The sequence below is a fragment of the Kogia breviceps genome, chromosome 7 (genome assembly GCF_026419965.1).
Source record: "Kogia breviceps isolate mKogBre1 chromosome 7, mKogBre1 haplotype 1, whole genome shotgun sequence".
Taxonomy (NCBI): Eukaryota; Metazoa; Chordata; class Mammalia; order Artiodactyla; family Physeteridae; genus Kogia; species Kogia breviceps.
This window is the reverse complement of record NC_081316.1, coordinates 22612571-22626439: the sequence shown is the minus strand read 5'-3', so window position 1 is coordinate 22626439 and position 13869 is coordinate 22612571. Positions and strand designations below refer to the sequence as shown.

Sequence of the window (13869 nt, the reverse complement as noted above, 5' to 3'; positions counted from 1 at the left end):
TCTCTCTCCCAAACTTCCTTTTTCTTCTCCCCACGTTGTCTGAGCCCCATTCCTCCTGGCTGCATTGTTAGCAGGAGGCTTACTCCAACTGCAAGCCCAGCCTGTCCGCATCCTTCCCCTCACGTTCCGCAAGCTCCTAGTGCCTCCCCAGCACACGTCCCTACACACTTGTTCCCCGTGTCCCCACTACCCCCCGACCCATAGCCTGCTCCTCCCGCCGCCTCCATCACTACACCCCGTGACCCCGGCTCCCTATGTCCCTCGGTCCTATGCACCACTCCCGGTCTCGTGCACCCTCTGACCCTTGACCCCTGTGTCCGGTCCTTCACACCTCCCCATACGCCGCGCCCCGGGTCCTTCGCATGCCCAGGACCCCACGTCCCCGCGCTGCGCGGGCCGGCGCGCCCAGGTGGATGCGCGCGCGTTGCGCGGAGACCAGCGGCGGGCACACCCTAACACGCCGGCCCCGCCCCCCGCGCCGTGGATTGGCTCCCCGCAGGCTGGCCGGGCCCGGATTGGCTCGCGCGGCGCGGTGGCCGGGCCCGTTTCACGGTGGGTAGCACCGCAGCGTGGATGCCGCTCCGTCCCGCCGAGGCCCCCAGGAGCTTGCAGCCCGAGCGGCCAGGGGCGGCCGGGCGGGGGCACCGCCGGCAGCCGCTCCGCCGCCCACGCCGTGCCCTCGGCCAAGGGCAGCCGAGGCCGCGGCCGCACCCTGGGGCCGCGGGCGACGGACAAAGGGCCATGCAGGGCCGGGGGACGCGGCGCGGGGGGCGCTGGAGCGGGGGGCGGCGGCGGCGCCGCTGAGCGCGGCCCGGGGCGGAGACGGCCGCGATGCCGTGGTTCCCGGTGAAGAAGATCCGCAAGCAGATCAAGCTGCTGCTGCTGCTGGTGCTGCTCGCCTGCGCCGCGTGGCTCACGTACGTGCACCTGAGCCTGGCGCGCCAGGGCCGCGCGCTGCGCCAGCGGCTGGGCTGCGGGCGAGGTACGGGAGGGGGCGCGCGCCCGGGGGGCGGGGGCGGTGAGGGTCGCGAGCAGCGCCGGTCCCGGGCCCTCCCATCGCGCCTCGGCCTCGGCGTGGGCCGGACCCGCGCGGAGACCCCGTCCGCCCTTCGCAGCTCGGCGACATTGGGGCAGGGGGCGCGGTTCGGCTCAGCCCGGCCAGAACGCCGATGACGTCAGCAGGGAACGTGCGCGACCCGCTTGGGGCGCGTCCCCGAACCCCGGCGGACGCCGGGGTCTGGCCTGGAGCGGGTAGTGAGTGACGGGGTTAACGGTGGGCTCCTGGTGTGATCTCCGCTACCGGGCCCTGCATGCTGGGATTCCCGAGAGGCCAAGTCTGGCTGCGCCTCTGACACGTGCCTGCTGCTTATTAGCAGCGCCTCTGACACGTGCCTGCTGCTTATTAGCCTCAGCCTTTTCGCATCTGCTGGGGAGGGGCAGAGACCCAACCTCAGGACGGAAAGAGAGGGGGCTGGCGGGAGGGAGCGGACCCTTGCAACTGGAACGCTTCCTGGAGGAGGTGCCCTAGGTAAACCCGTGATCAGGGACTGAGACGCTTGTGTGTTGAGGCGGGGCGAGGCGTGGGGATAGGGATCCAGCCTGGGGAGCTCTGAACTGCCTGGAGTGAACTCTCCCGGGCTCCCCGAGCTCACGCTCCAGTGGGGGCAGACAGCGATCCCACAAATCAGGTCCTGGTGAGCGATGTGGGAAAGAGGTGGGGAGGAGTCCTGCCACTTTAGCTAGGGGGATCCTAGAGGGCCTCCTGGAGGTGGTGACTTTTGACACGCACTTGGAGGAGGAGGAGCAGAGTGCGGGGGGGGGTGGGTTGGGGGGGCGGTGATGAGAGAGAGAAGGAAGCACCTCAGGGCAGGGACGGTCCCAGCCAAGCTGCTCCTGGCCCTTCTCAAGGAAGCAAGGTGTCCTTAGGATGGGTGGTGAGAGTCTTGCTTCCCCAAAATTCAGAACAATGATCTTGACCCATGAAGTCCCAGGCCACTCCACCAAGGGGTCCACAGTTCCCTGTTCAGTCCCACAGCTGGCACCACAGACACCCCAGGCCACCCCAGGGGTCAGAGGCTTGTCCCCCCCCCCCCCAGAGTCCATGCATCTCACAGCTACCACACCCTCTAGGGGCCCCCAGCACTGTTCAGTCCCTCACAGAAGCCCCCCAGCTACCATCAAATAAGGCAGGACCCTGGAGCATGACCCAGTGACACAGAACATAACCAGCCTCCTGCTCAGCTGCCTTGTGGTTTTCTGAGCAAGCACAGTCCTCCCTAGCCTGGCTTCCTGAGCAGCCGGGGAATCTAACTCAGCAACAGGGAGGGTGCGGAGGTGTGGGAACCCCACTTCTGAGGCCTCCTCTGCTCTCAGCTGCTCCTGGGTGGGCACGAGCTGTTCAAGGTTATGGAAGATCAAACCCTCAAGCAGCTCCTGCCAGGAGCAGACCCAGCGGGGCTCTCACCCCCCGGGGCTGTAGCCCCGCCTCCTGTCCCGCTACCTGGGGTCCCACCAGGGCAGGGCTTGTGGGAAGCTGAGCATCTGGACATGTCTGAGGCCTTTCTGACTGTCCTGTCAGCACTGTGTTCACTCCCACCAGAAAGGCTACCTTCCAGGGGTCCAGCAGCCTGTGCAGGCAGAGGTGCTGGCAGCCAGGAGGCAGGAGGTCCGTCTGGATCTCGCTGTGCTGGGGCTCAGCCCCTGCAGGACAGTGATGGCATCCTGGGTTGGGACCCCACTGTGGAAGGTTCCCAATACCCACAGAGTTACCTTGTGGGCAGGGAGCCTCAGGGCCAGGCTGTGGGGATTTGGCCAGGAGCCTCTTAGGGGCTCGCCTCCCAGCTGGACAGAGGACAGTGACGGCGGGGAGAGGCAAGTGGGCAGGCACCACCGGAGTCTCACAGGCACGAGACCACGGGCAGCCCCCTCCCCCAGAGAAAGGGCCCAGGCCAACTGTGTCGGTCCGGGAATCTAGCTCCTGCGGTCTGGATCGAGGGACGGGCGTAGACTTTGAAGCCCAGGCTTGGCCCTGGAGGAGAGGGGTTCCTGGACTGGGGGTCCCCGGATGGGAGCGCCAGGAGAGGCAGACATGGCGCACAGTGAAGCCTCGCCTTCGGAGGCTCAGATCCCAGGGTGTGGAACCCCAGGCCCACAGCTTAGGGAGGAGGTCTGGGAAGTTGAGAGAGGCAGGGGTGTGGAGGTGGTCTGCCCCAGGCGTGGGGAGTTAGGGGGTTGCCAAGCTCTAGAGATGTCCACGGAAGGGATTCCCCAGGGGGACAGTCTCCCTCGGGGCCGCCTTGGCCCCATGTCCTCTGGAAGCTGGACCAGTGTGCCAATCCCTCCTCTGCCCAGGTGGGTACCAGGGCTCCTTTGGTCCTGAACCCTGGCCTCAAGGGCAGCAGGTGGCACACGTGCCATGGGCCGGGGCTGGCGTAGCCTCAAGACCACAGTGCCAACTCGCCTGACAACAAACTCCAGCACTAACCCTTGGCTCTCAGTTCTGGTAGGGGAGTCAGACACAAAACACTCCAACACACAGGAAAAGTGCTGAGGGCACAGAGCAATCCTGGGGGCCTTCCTGGAGGCAGAGTCACTGATGACAACAGCCCCACGGGTGTGTGTGTGCATGCATATATGCTAGCATGTGCACACACATAACTGCTCCCTCATGCCAGTGGGGGCTGGGAAAAGCCAGGTGGGGGACTCAGGCAGGGGCCGTCCCCACGGAGGTGGGATATGGGAGAAGGGCCCAGCCGAGAGCACTTCCAGATGTAGGGTGGGGCATCGGGTAGCATGAAGGGGCAGACGTGGGGAGGGAGGGCTTCAGTGGAGACATCACTGGCCATCCTGCCCCCAGCTGACCCCAGCGGCAGGGGCCGTGACCTTGGAGAGCCTGGACCCCAGTCATGCCTCACGTGCCGCCCACAGATGGTGAGAAGCTGAGCGGTGTGACAGATGGCCGGGGCCTCCGGGCTGCGCTGTCCACACAGAGGGCAGGGGACTCCAGCGAGAGCCGTGAGGAGGAGCGGGCGGTGAGCGGGGCTGCGGGGAAGGGCACCACAGCACACACGAGACCCAGGGCCGCCCCTGTGCCAGTGGCCTCAGGACCTGTAGGCCATGTGCACGGAGGACACAGCAGCACACTATGCTCCAACACGGAGCATGGCCCCACCTGGGTGGACGCAGCTGGTGCACGTGGGGTGGCCGAGGGTCTGCCTGGGTGGGTGTGCATGGCTGGGACGTGATGGGGTCAGGGCGTCATGGCTACACGTGGAAGGGATCTCTGTGAAGTGAACCAGCGTGTGTGGTGGGCTGTGTCGCGCACTGTGTCTGAGCCGTTTGTGTGCGTGTGTGTGCGCGTGTGTGTGTGGTTGTGTGACTTCTTCCTGCCCTCACATTTCTCAGCTTTGACCCTGGTGCCCTTTCTCTCCTGTAGCCTGAAGGTCGGGACCCAGACGTGCTGTTTCCTGGGGGGGCTGGAAAGCCACTGTCGCTCAACCTCACCCGTCAGGCGCCCTCGTGGCGGGAGGAGGTGAGCTCTGCTCCGCAGCTCGGCCTTGGGGTGGGCCGGGGGCAGCTGTGCAGAAGGTAAGCCCTCCTCCCACCCCCAGTACAAGGGGCAGGTGAACCTGCACGTGTTCGAGGACTGGTGCGGGGGCGCCGTGGGCCATCTGAGGAGGAACCTGCACTTCCCGCTCTTCCCTCATGTGAGTGCTGGGGTGGGGGGCGGCCGGCCCGCATGTGGGCGGGGGCCTTGATGTCAGACGCCGCTGCCCCCCCAGACTCGCACCACCGTGAAGAAGCTGGCTGTGTCCCCCAAGTGGAAGAACTACGGCCTCCGGATTTTCGGCTTCATCCACCCGGCGAGAGATGGTGCGGGGACGGGGGTGGGGGGGGCGGGGTGTCACGAAGGCCCCACCGACCCCTGAGCCGTGTCCTGTGGCCTAGGAGATGTCCAGTTCTCCGTGGCTTCGGATGACAACTCTGAGTTCTGGCTGAGCCCGACCGAGAGCCCGGCGGGCGCCCAGCTGGTGGCCTTTGTGGGCAAGGTACCCCCACGCGCAGCCCAGCCCCTCCGGCCACACCCCTCATCTTCATGGGCCTCCTGAGGCTTGGTCACCTGTCCCCTCCAGCTTCTCAGGAGCGGGGACTGGCTGGGCTGGTGCCCCAAGGAGAGGGTGAGCCCCCTGCCCCTTCTCTGTTACCCTCCAGACTGGCTCGGAGTGGACAGCACCCGGAGAATTCACCAAGTTCAGCTCCCAGGTGTCCAAGCCCAGGCGGTGAGTGACTGTGGGAGTGTCTGCATGAGTGTGTACCCGTGTGTGTGTGTGTGTGTGAGGACTGGGTGACACGTGCATGTGTGAAGCCGCCGCTGCTCCGCTGCCCCCTCCAGCCCCACGTCCTGTGGGCCCCCCATCTCTGGGGCTTCTGGGGCATGGCGGGCCCGCGCCTCACTCCTCCCGTCCCCAGGCTCACGGCCTCCCGGAGGTACTACTTTGAGGTGCTGCACAAGCAGGACGACCGCGGCTCAGACCACGTGGAAGTGGGCGTGAGTGCGGCTGCCCTCGGGGGGCTTCTGGAGGCCCCCCCAGCCCCCTCCCTCTTTCCGGCTGCTCCTGCAGGACCACGGTGTGGACCCCGTGCCCCCCCCCCCCCCCGAAGCTTCCCGTCTAGCTGGCAAGCAGATGCTCAGGGGTGGGCTTGTGCTCACAGAGGAAGTGACCCTTGAGCATATTCTTGAGAGATGAGAGACATTCACAGGGAGACCAGTGGGGAGAGAATCTGGGCTGCAAAGATGAATTCCAGGTCTCGAGAACAGCAGAGGAATGGAACCACCTGGAGTCTTCTGGAACTCCAAGCAGTCTGGTGGCCAGATCCAGCAGGGCTTCCTCCTGAGGATGAGGCGACTGGATTTGCATTTCAGGGAAAACCCTCTGGCCACCGCCTGTTGGGAGGGATTTTCGTGGGTGGCCATCCATTGGTCCCTGAACCAGGGAGGTGGGAATGGAAGAAGTGGAAGGTGGGGGGTGGGGTGGGGGGAGATGCCCAGCCACTGAGAGCCTGAGCCTGGCTGGGTGTGGGGTGGTGACCAGGGTGGGCTATAGGGGGTGGTGGGAGGTTGCAGGTGTCTGGTTTGTGTGTGGTGGGCATCACCCCAGCTCAGCTCAGCAGAGGGTCCAGGCTGCAGATGCAGATTCAGGGTGATCTTGTGGAAGCCGAGGGGGTGACTAAGGGCCCAGGATGAGCTGGGAAGGGAAGAGGGCCTGGGACAGCCACCAGGAACCCCAACATGAGAGCGGTGGGGGAGGGAGAGTCTGCAAGGGAGACTGGGAAGGCACAGCCACAGAAGTGGGGGAAGTGGGGATGGGGAGGTCCAGCGGGGAGCTGGGGGGCCAGCTCTGACCTCCAGAAGAGCAGTGGCTGCAGAACCGGGAGGAGGTGGGGGCAGAGGCCATAACCAGAAGGTCAGGAAGCACCCAGGATGTCAGGAAAGGCATCCTCACCTGCCTCCAGGGACCCCAGCCTTCTGGGCCTCTCCAGCTTCCCTGCTGTGCCTTCTCAGGACCGCTCTCCCATCCCCCCACCCCCACCCCAAGCTTCCTGCGTCCGTGGAGGGGTTACCCCTACTAGTTCCCCAGCCCCACGTCAGGGAAGATTCACTCCTCCCAGACCCAGCTGTGTTCCCACCTTGACCCCCATCCTTTGGTCCTGAGCACCCTCTCCAACCCCCAGTGGCGCGCCTTCCTGCCGGGTCTGAAGTTCGAGGTCATAGGCTCTGCTCACATCTCCATGTATACAGGTGCGGAGCCCAGTGCCTCTATGGGGAAAGGGGAGGGCTCCTGATGGGTGGTCCCTTTGGGGTGGTGTCTGGATATGGGTGAGGAGGGGTCTCTAGGAACTCCTGGGGTCCCCACACATCCTCTGCCCCTAGATGAGTCAGCCCTGAAGATGGACCACGTGGCCCACGTGCCCCAGTCTCCAGCCAGCCACGTTGGGGGACGCCTGCTGCAGGAGGAGCCCAGAGCCGACATGCTGCGGCCTGATCCCCGAGACACCTTCTTCCTCAGTGAGAGGAGGCCCCCAGGGGTGGGGTGGGGGGCGGGGCAGGGGTTCCAGGTCACAATGTGACCACGCCTCCCGTAGCGCCTCGGGTGGAGCCCTGGAGTCTGGAGAATGTGCTGGAGCCCTGCGCCTACGCCCCCACCTACGTCGTCAAGGACTTTCCCATCGCAAGATACCAGGGACTGCAGTTTGTAAGTGCCCCTCACCAAGGTCTTCCCTGAGACCCAGGCCTCCGTCTTCTCAGGGTCCCCGGAGCCTCCTCCAGACCCTTTGGAAGGCGCCCCAAGCTGAGCCCCTGCCCGCCCCAGGTGTACCTGTCCTTCGTTTACCCCAATGACCACACACGCCTGACTCACATGGAGACGGACAACAAGTGTTTCTACCGCGAGTCACCGCTGTATCTGGAAAGGTGGGTGGGTGGTGCCCAGGGAGGAATGGGCGGGGCCTCGGCCGAGCCTGGTCTCTGACGCCCCGCCCCGGCCCCAGGTTTGGGTTCTACAAATACATGAAGATGGACCGGGAGGAGGGAGAGGAAGACGAAGAGGAGGAGGTGCAGCGCCGAGCCTTTCTCTTCCTCAACCCAGACGGTGAGTGCCCCCAGCGCCTCCCCACCCCCTCAGCGGGGCCCGCCCTGGCGCGGCAGCTCACCCGCGCTGCCCACAGACTTCCTGGACGACGAGGACGACGGGGAGCTGCTCGACGGTCTGGAGCCCACTGAGGCGCCCCGAACGCAGGCCGGCCGCCGGCTCCCCGCCCCCACGGACGCCACCGAGGCCCCGGCCACTCCGGCCCTGCCAACGCCTCCCGCCCCTCTGCGCTCGCGGGCGCTGAGCTGGGCCGCCCGCCCCCTTCCCCTCCTCTGGGGCCGCGCCCCTCCCCGCCGCCCAGCAGCCGCGGCCGCGCGGCCCCCGAAGGTGTACGTCACGCGGGTGCGGCCGGGACTGCGGGCCCCACCCGGGGCCCCAGCGCCGCTCAGCCCACGCGGGCCTCCCCGGCCACCTTTCCCGGGCGTCTTCCTGCGCCCCAGACCCCTACCCAGGGTGCAGCTGCGTGCGCGCCCACGCCCGGCCCGAGGCCGCAGGACCGGTGGCCCCCAGGCCGCAAAGCTTAGGCCCCCGGCCCCGGCGCCGGCCACGCAGGGCAGCCGAGAGGGCCAGGCACGCGAGCCGGGACTCACGGCCCCCACCGCGGACTCGAACTCTTCGTCCGAAGCGCAGCCCGTGACCTCCTTCCTGAGTTTGTCCCAGGTGGCCAGGGCACAGCTGCCCGGGGAGAATGAGGAAGGGGAGGAAGGGGACGACGAGGAAGGGGCGCAGGGCGAAGAGGCTGCGTCGGAGGACAGCGAAGAGAAGGCCGGCCCGGTGCGCGGCCGCTGGCGCGAAGACGCTATCAACTGGCAGCGCACGTTCAGCGTGGGCAACGTGGACTTCGAGATGCTGCGCTCGGACTGGAACGACCTGCGCTGCAACGTGTCAGGGAATCTGCAGCTGCCGGAGGCCGAGGCCGTGGACGTGGTGGCTCAGTACATGGAGCGGCTCAACGCGCGCCATGGAGGGTACGAAGGAGGGGTGCGCATGGAAAGGGACGGCCTTGGCCTCCGTGGGGCCCTCAGACTTCCCCAGGGTTTAACGGGGCACTGCTCTGGGAATGGTACACGCCCCCCACCCCCGGAAGTGTCTTCTCACCCTTCTGGGGACCCTTACTGCTCAGGGCCCCCGTCCTGTGTTAGCAGCCTTTCCCCCAACACCTAGGGCTGGCTCCCCCAGCTCCCCCATCCTGTACCTCCAAACCCCACATCTATCACCTTGGACGTGGACCTGAGGATGGATCTGAGCCACCCAGGTCTCTCTTCTAGATAGAGACGGGCACGAAGGTCAAGCTAAGAAGCCCTGGGTCCCTCTCCCCGCTTGCACCTGGTTGGCTGGGGTCTTGGTCCTCAGGGAGGGCTCAGGGTTCCTGCCCCACTGGCCCTTCTGGTCTCCCCCAGGCCCCATGAATCGAGTCTTGTCTCCACCCCAAGCAGGTATGGGGGTTGGAGAGTGGGGGCCCCAATTTGACCTGAGGGGAGGCCCTGAGGGTTCTCAGAGCTGTGCTGAGCCCCTAAGTAGGAGCAGAACGTGCAGAGACAGGCAAAGGCTGGCTGGGAGCCTGGTAGACAGAGGACAGGCTTCATGGGCCTTGAAGGCCAGGTGCAGGAGTCATTCTTCTTGCCTCCGATACACAGTTTAGAGCAGGACACAGGTTTGGCCCATCTGGATCGCAGACAAGCATGTGGCCGTGTTGGAGAGAAGGGGGTGGAAGGGGAGCCCATGACTCACGGGCTGGTCCAGGGCAGTGATGGGATGGTCTGGACCCTTGGCAGGGGCTGGGGTAGCTTGATTCTAGGTGGCTAAGAAAGCAAGCCTGCACTGGGCTTTGAGCTTCCTGAGAGCAGCTCATCGTCCCATGGGCATGAGGGGGTCTGTCCAGAAGAAAAGTCATGGCTGCAGCCCCACCTTCCCTGAACCGTGCCAGGGTGTGGGTGGCCCCAAGGAGTGAGACACAGACCCAGAGCGTTTAGGGCAGAAAGTCCCTGATACTTGAGGAGAGCATGGTGGGGTGGCCAGGGGGTGAAGGGAGGAATCTAGACCCCTGGGAGGTCACACCGCTAGGCTCCGAGGGTGAGGGATACTGGCTGCAAAGGGCGGGGGGGGGGGGGCATGTGCGGCAGAGTGAGAGTGACCTAGTCAAGGACGGGGCCCTGTCTTCCCAGGCCAGGGCTGGGGAAGAGCCAGCGGCTGAAGGCCCGGAGGCTTCTTCCCCAGAGATCAGGGCAGCCCCTGCACCAGTGCTGGGGGCGCAAAAAGGAGGCTTCTCAGAGGAGGCACCCAGGACCTCGGAGAGGAGGTCAGGGAGCATGTCCCCAGGCAGGGGACACCTAGGGCAAAGACCCCACGGGAAGAGGAAGCTTGCTCATCTAACCCGAGGGGGTATTGAAGCCAGAAGGTAGACACCGTTTGCCGACTTAGAATTGAGACGTCTGAACCTCGGCCTGCGGGCACCGAGGAGAGGAGTGGCCTGGGCTTGGGGACGCCTCCCTTGTGGGCTGCCCCACGGATAGGCCCCGGCACGTGGGCCTGCCTTCTGAGAAGGGGGCTCCCAAGCAGGCCTTGAGGTGTGATGGGGGACGTGCGGCACCCGAGCCCAAGTCACCTGAGTGGCCCCCTCATTTCTGCGGCTGGGGGCAGCTTGCGGGAAGAACGGGGCTGGAGTCGTGGGCGCAGCTTCGGGGCCTGGGCGGGCTGACTGGGTCCCGCCCCGCAGGCGGTTCGCTCTTCTGCGCATAGTGAACGTGGAGAAGCGCCGGGACTCCGCGCGGGGAAGCCGTTTCCTCCTGGAGCTGGAGCTCCAGGAGCGCAGCGGGCGTCGGCTGCGCCTGTCTGAGTACGTCTTCCTGCGCCTGCCCGGGGCACATGCCGGCGACACAGATGGCGATGGTGCCGAGCCCGCTCCAGCCGCCTCCGCGCACCCTGACAGCCGCCCGGAGCTGTGCCGGCCGCTGCGCCTGGCCTGGCGCCAGGATGTGATGGTGCACTTCATCGTGCCAGGTGTGTGGGAGTGGGGCTGGCCGGCCAGCCACGGGGGGGGGGGGTGGTGGCTTGTCCAGCAGGCCTTACAGGGAGTGGGGGAGTGCCACTGGTCCTGGGCCGTATATTGCCACGTCAGGTCCCGGTGGGTTCAGTATTCCCATCCTCCTCCAGTGAAGAACCAGGCACGCTGGGTGGTACAGTTCCTGGCAGACATGGCTGCGCTGCACGTCCGTACAGGGGACTCTCGCTTCAGTGTCATCCTGGTGGACTTTGAGAGTGAGGACATGGATGTGCAGCGGGCCCTCCGCGCGGCGCCGCTGCCCAGGTAACTGCGCCCACCTGCCAGGGAGGCTCGAGCACATCTTCCCTCCCCCCGGGCAGCCGTGGGTTTTCCTGCCCCCGTCCCCTCCCCCAGAAACGGGTGGCTGTGATTTCCCACCCCATATCCCCTTCTTCCTCCAGATACCAATACCTAAGGCGAACGGGGAACTTTGAGCGCTCCGCGGGGTTGCAAGCTGGAGTGGCCGCGGTGGAGGTGCGTGGGCAGGATGGTGCGGGTGGAGAGAATGAGATGGGCGGGCCGGGGGTTGGGGGGGCCCTTCCGGAGGAGAGGGCGAGGCTCAGACCTCCCCGCTGCCTCCAGGATGCCAGCAGCATCGTTTTCCTCTGCGACCTGCACATCCACTTCCCCCCCAGCATCCTGGATGGCATCCGCAAGCACTGCGTGGAGGGCAAACTGGCCTTCGCACCTGTGGTCATGCGGCTGGGCTGCGGGAGCTCGCCAGGGGACCCTCACGGTAATGCCCTGAATGCCCCTCGGTAACATCGGGGGTCCCAGCCATGCCAGGGCAAAAACCAGGCCCCCGGGGGCCTCCCAGCCTGCAAGGGAGGCTTAGGGCGCCATCAATGCCCCTTATAACGCCTGGGACTCCTTGTGGCCTCTAGGAGCCCCAGAGTGCCCAGGACCCCAAGTCCTCCCCCAGTAACCCCAGGGTCATGCTCGGGCCCTAGGAACCCTTTCCAACAACACCCAAGTCACACACAGGCCTCCTAGGTTATGACCAACACATTGGAGTGACCCCGAGAGCCCTCGTGAGGAAGGGCTTGCAGGACCTGGTGTCTGAAGGGCACCCCGTCCCCGCCAGGTTACTGGGAGGTGAACGGCTTCGGCCTCTTTGGGATCTACAAGTCCGACTTCGACCGCATAGGAGGCATGAACACTGAGGAGTTCCGGGACCAGTGGGGAGGCGAGGACTGGGAACTTTTGGACAGGTGACCACCTCCCCCCAGCGGAGATGAGACCTCCATATTCTCCTCCTCTGGGTGGGAGAGGCCTCACACGCTGATGGGACTCCGCTTTCCTCCTCCTCCGACCCCCAGATCTAGGCCCAGAGAGATCCTTGGACCCCACCCCACTGCCCATAAACCATGTCCCAGCTCCAGGATCCTGCAGACTCAGGGAAGCCCTTGAACCAGTTCTGCCCCCAGACCCTACAGGCCTCTCCTGGGTCCCTCTCCTCCTGCTGGACTTGGACAATAGTGGAAGCCCTGACACCCCAGCCCCTGGACCAGGGGCGTGACCTCTTCCATTCCATCCCACCCCCAGGGTTCGGTAGTCTCAGGGGCAGCGCTGACATGCATGCCCTCCCCCTGCAGGGTCCTGAAGAATCAGAGCAGCCCCATTCACCCCCATACCCCCAGTCTTGATCACCCCCCAAAGGTCCTCTGGGCTGAGGGGCAGCCCTGACTCCCCCTCCCCACCCAGGGTCCTGCAGGCAGGGCTGGAGGTGGAGCGGCTCCGAGTGCGGAACTTCTACCACCACTTCCACTCCAAGCGGGGAATGTGGGGCGTGCACAGCCGCAAGGCCGCCCACAAGGAGGCCTCTTGAGGACCAGCGACCCCTCCCGGCCCCAGCTGCCATCCTGCCGTGGCAGCTGGAGGCCAGGCTCTGAGCCTGGACCCTGGGGACCCAGCGGGGTTCATCCAGGGGCACAGCCACCACCCGTGCCTGCCCCTCTCTGGCCCCCCAGGCTGCTGCCCCCTCCATGCCCCGCCCCCAGAGAGGCAGCCGGCGGGGCCTGGGCTTGGCCCCCACGCCCTGTGCGATGATTTCTGTGAAATTTTGCCGTAGCAATGACATTGTTTCAGGATTTCCAAGAGTTCTGTCTGTTCCGTTTTTTATTCAGAATGAAATGAAATATTTTTTTTAGTTCTGACTCATCCTCTGGGCCTGGTTCTCTTGGGAGGGCAGAGGTGGGCCTGGGTGGCAGCAAGAGACCCTATACCCACGGCGGCCCTGGGCACCGTGCCTGCTCCTGACTCCCTTTCTTGACTTGAGCTGCAGCCGCCATGCTGACCGCACCTTTCTCCACCCTCGAGACCACTCACCTCTTCCCACACTTTCCCTTTGAGCTTCTGTATCAGGCCCTGAAGGCAAGGGGGTTTTGGACCCTTCCTCACCACCCTGTGCGTGGAGCCGCCAGTCACGGGCGTGGCATGAGGCCTTTCCACCTGCGAGCAAAGAATATTCGTCTGCTTAGTGCCCTCCGTTGTGAAAACAGACCTTGGATGTGAGTCCTGCCCCATCCTCCTCAAAGATGTGGTAGCACTAGGCACCCCGGGGTGGCAGGTGACATGCTACGACCAGGTTGGGGGCGAGGTCAGAACTCAGTTGCCATAAATGGAGAACCCAGTGTGCACTGGTGTAAACGTAACGGGGGTTTTGCTTGACTTGTCTCGTGGAAGTTCAGGGTCAGGAGCCCCCTGGAGAGTCAGATGGGCTGGATGATGCTTTCGAGGGCCTGCCCTTCCCTGGGGTCCCAGTCATGGCAGGGAGGCCAGTGCTCTACCGGGCACCGGGCACGCCTGCCCATATGAGCTCCTTGCAGCTGCTGTAACAGATTTCCACAAACAAAATAGAATTTCCTGTCTTACAGCTCTGGAGGTCGGAAGTCCTAAAATCGAGGTTTCCAGAGGACTGCACCCCTTCTGGAGGCTTTAGGACTGAATCCTTTCCCAGCTCCTAGAGGCCACCTGGATTTCCTTGCTCATGGCCTCTTCCTCCATCCTTAAAGCCAGCAGCTTACCATTTTCATCACTCTCCCCATCTCTCTCACACCTCTACTACCATCATCACATCTCCTTCTCTGGCTCTGATCCTCCTGCCTCCCTCTTATAAGGACCCCTGGGATGACACTGGACCCACCCACATAACCGAGGATAATCGCTCCATCCCAA

The 13869-nt window shown here is 64.9% G+C and overlaps 1 protein-coding gene across 2 annotated transcripts; it reads left to right on the top strand.

Moving 5' to 3' along the window:
* The first annotated feature begins 778 nt into the window (after nt 1-778).
* Nucleotides 779-12841, top strand: B4GALNT4 (beta-1,4-N-acetyl-galactosaminyltransferase 4). Of its 2 annotated transcripts, XM_059068125.2 has the most exons (20): nt 779-982; nt 3928-4031; nt 4436-4531; nt 4611-4706; nt 4782-4872; nt 4948-5048; nt 5212-5279; nt 5470-5548; nt 6733-6799; nt 6932-7066; nt 7144-7253; nt 7371-7471; nt 7549-7649; nt 7726-8617; nt 10366-10649; nt 10803-10956; nt 11094-11166; nt 11275-11428; nt 11777-11903; nt 12397-12841. In XM_059068125.2, the coding sequence occupies exons 1-20, from the start codon at nt 832-834 to the stop codon at nt 12518-12520; spliced, it is 3108 nt and encodes a 1035-aa protein (XP_058924108.1). In that variant the 5' UTR covers nt 779-831; the 3' UTR covers nt 12521-12841. The 2 variants fall into 2 exon arrangements, with proteins under 2 accessions (XP_058924108.1, XP_066894100.1); XM_067037999.1 differs by lacking the exons at nt 4782-4872; nt 4948-5048.
* The last annotated feature ends 1028 nt before the right edge of the window (nt 12842-13869 follow it).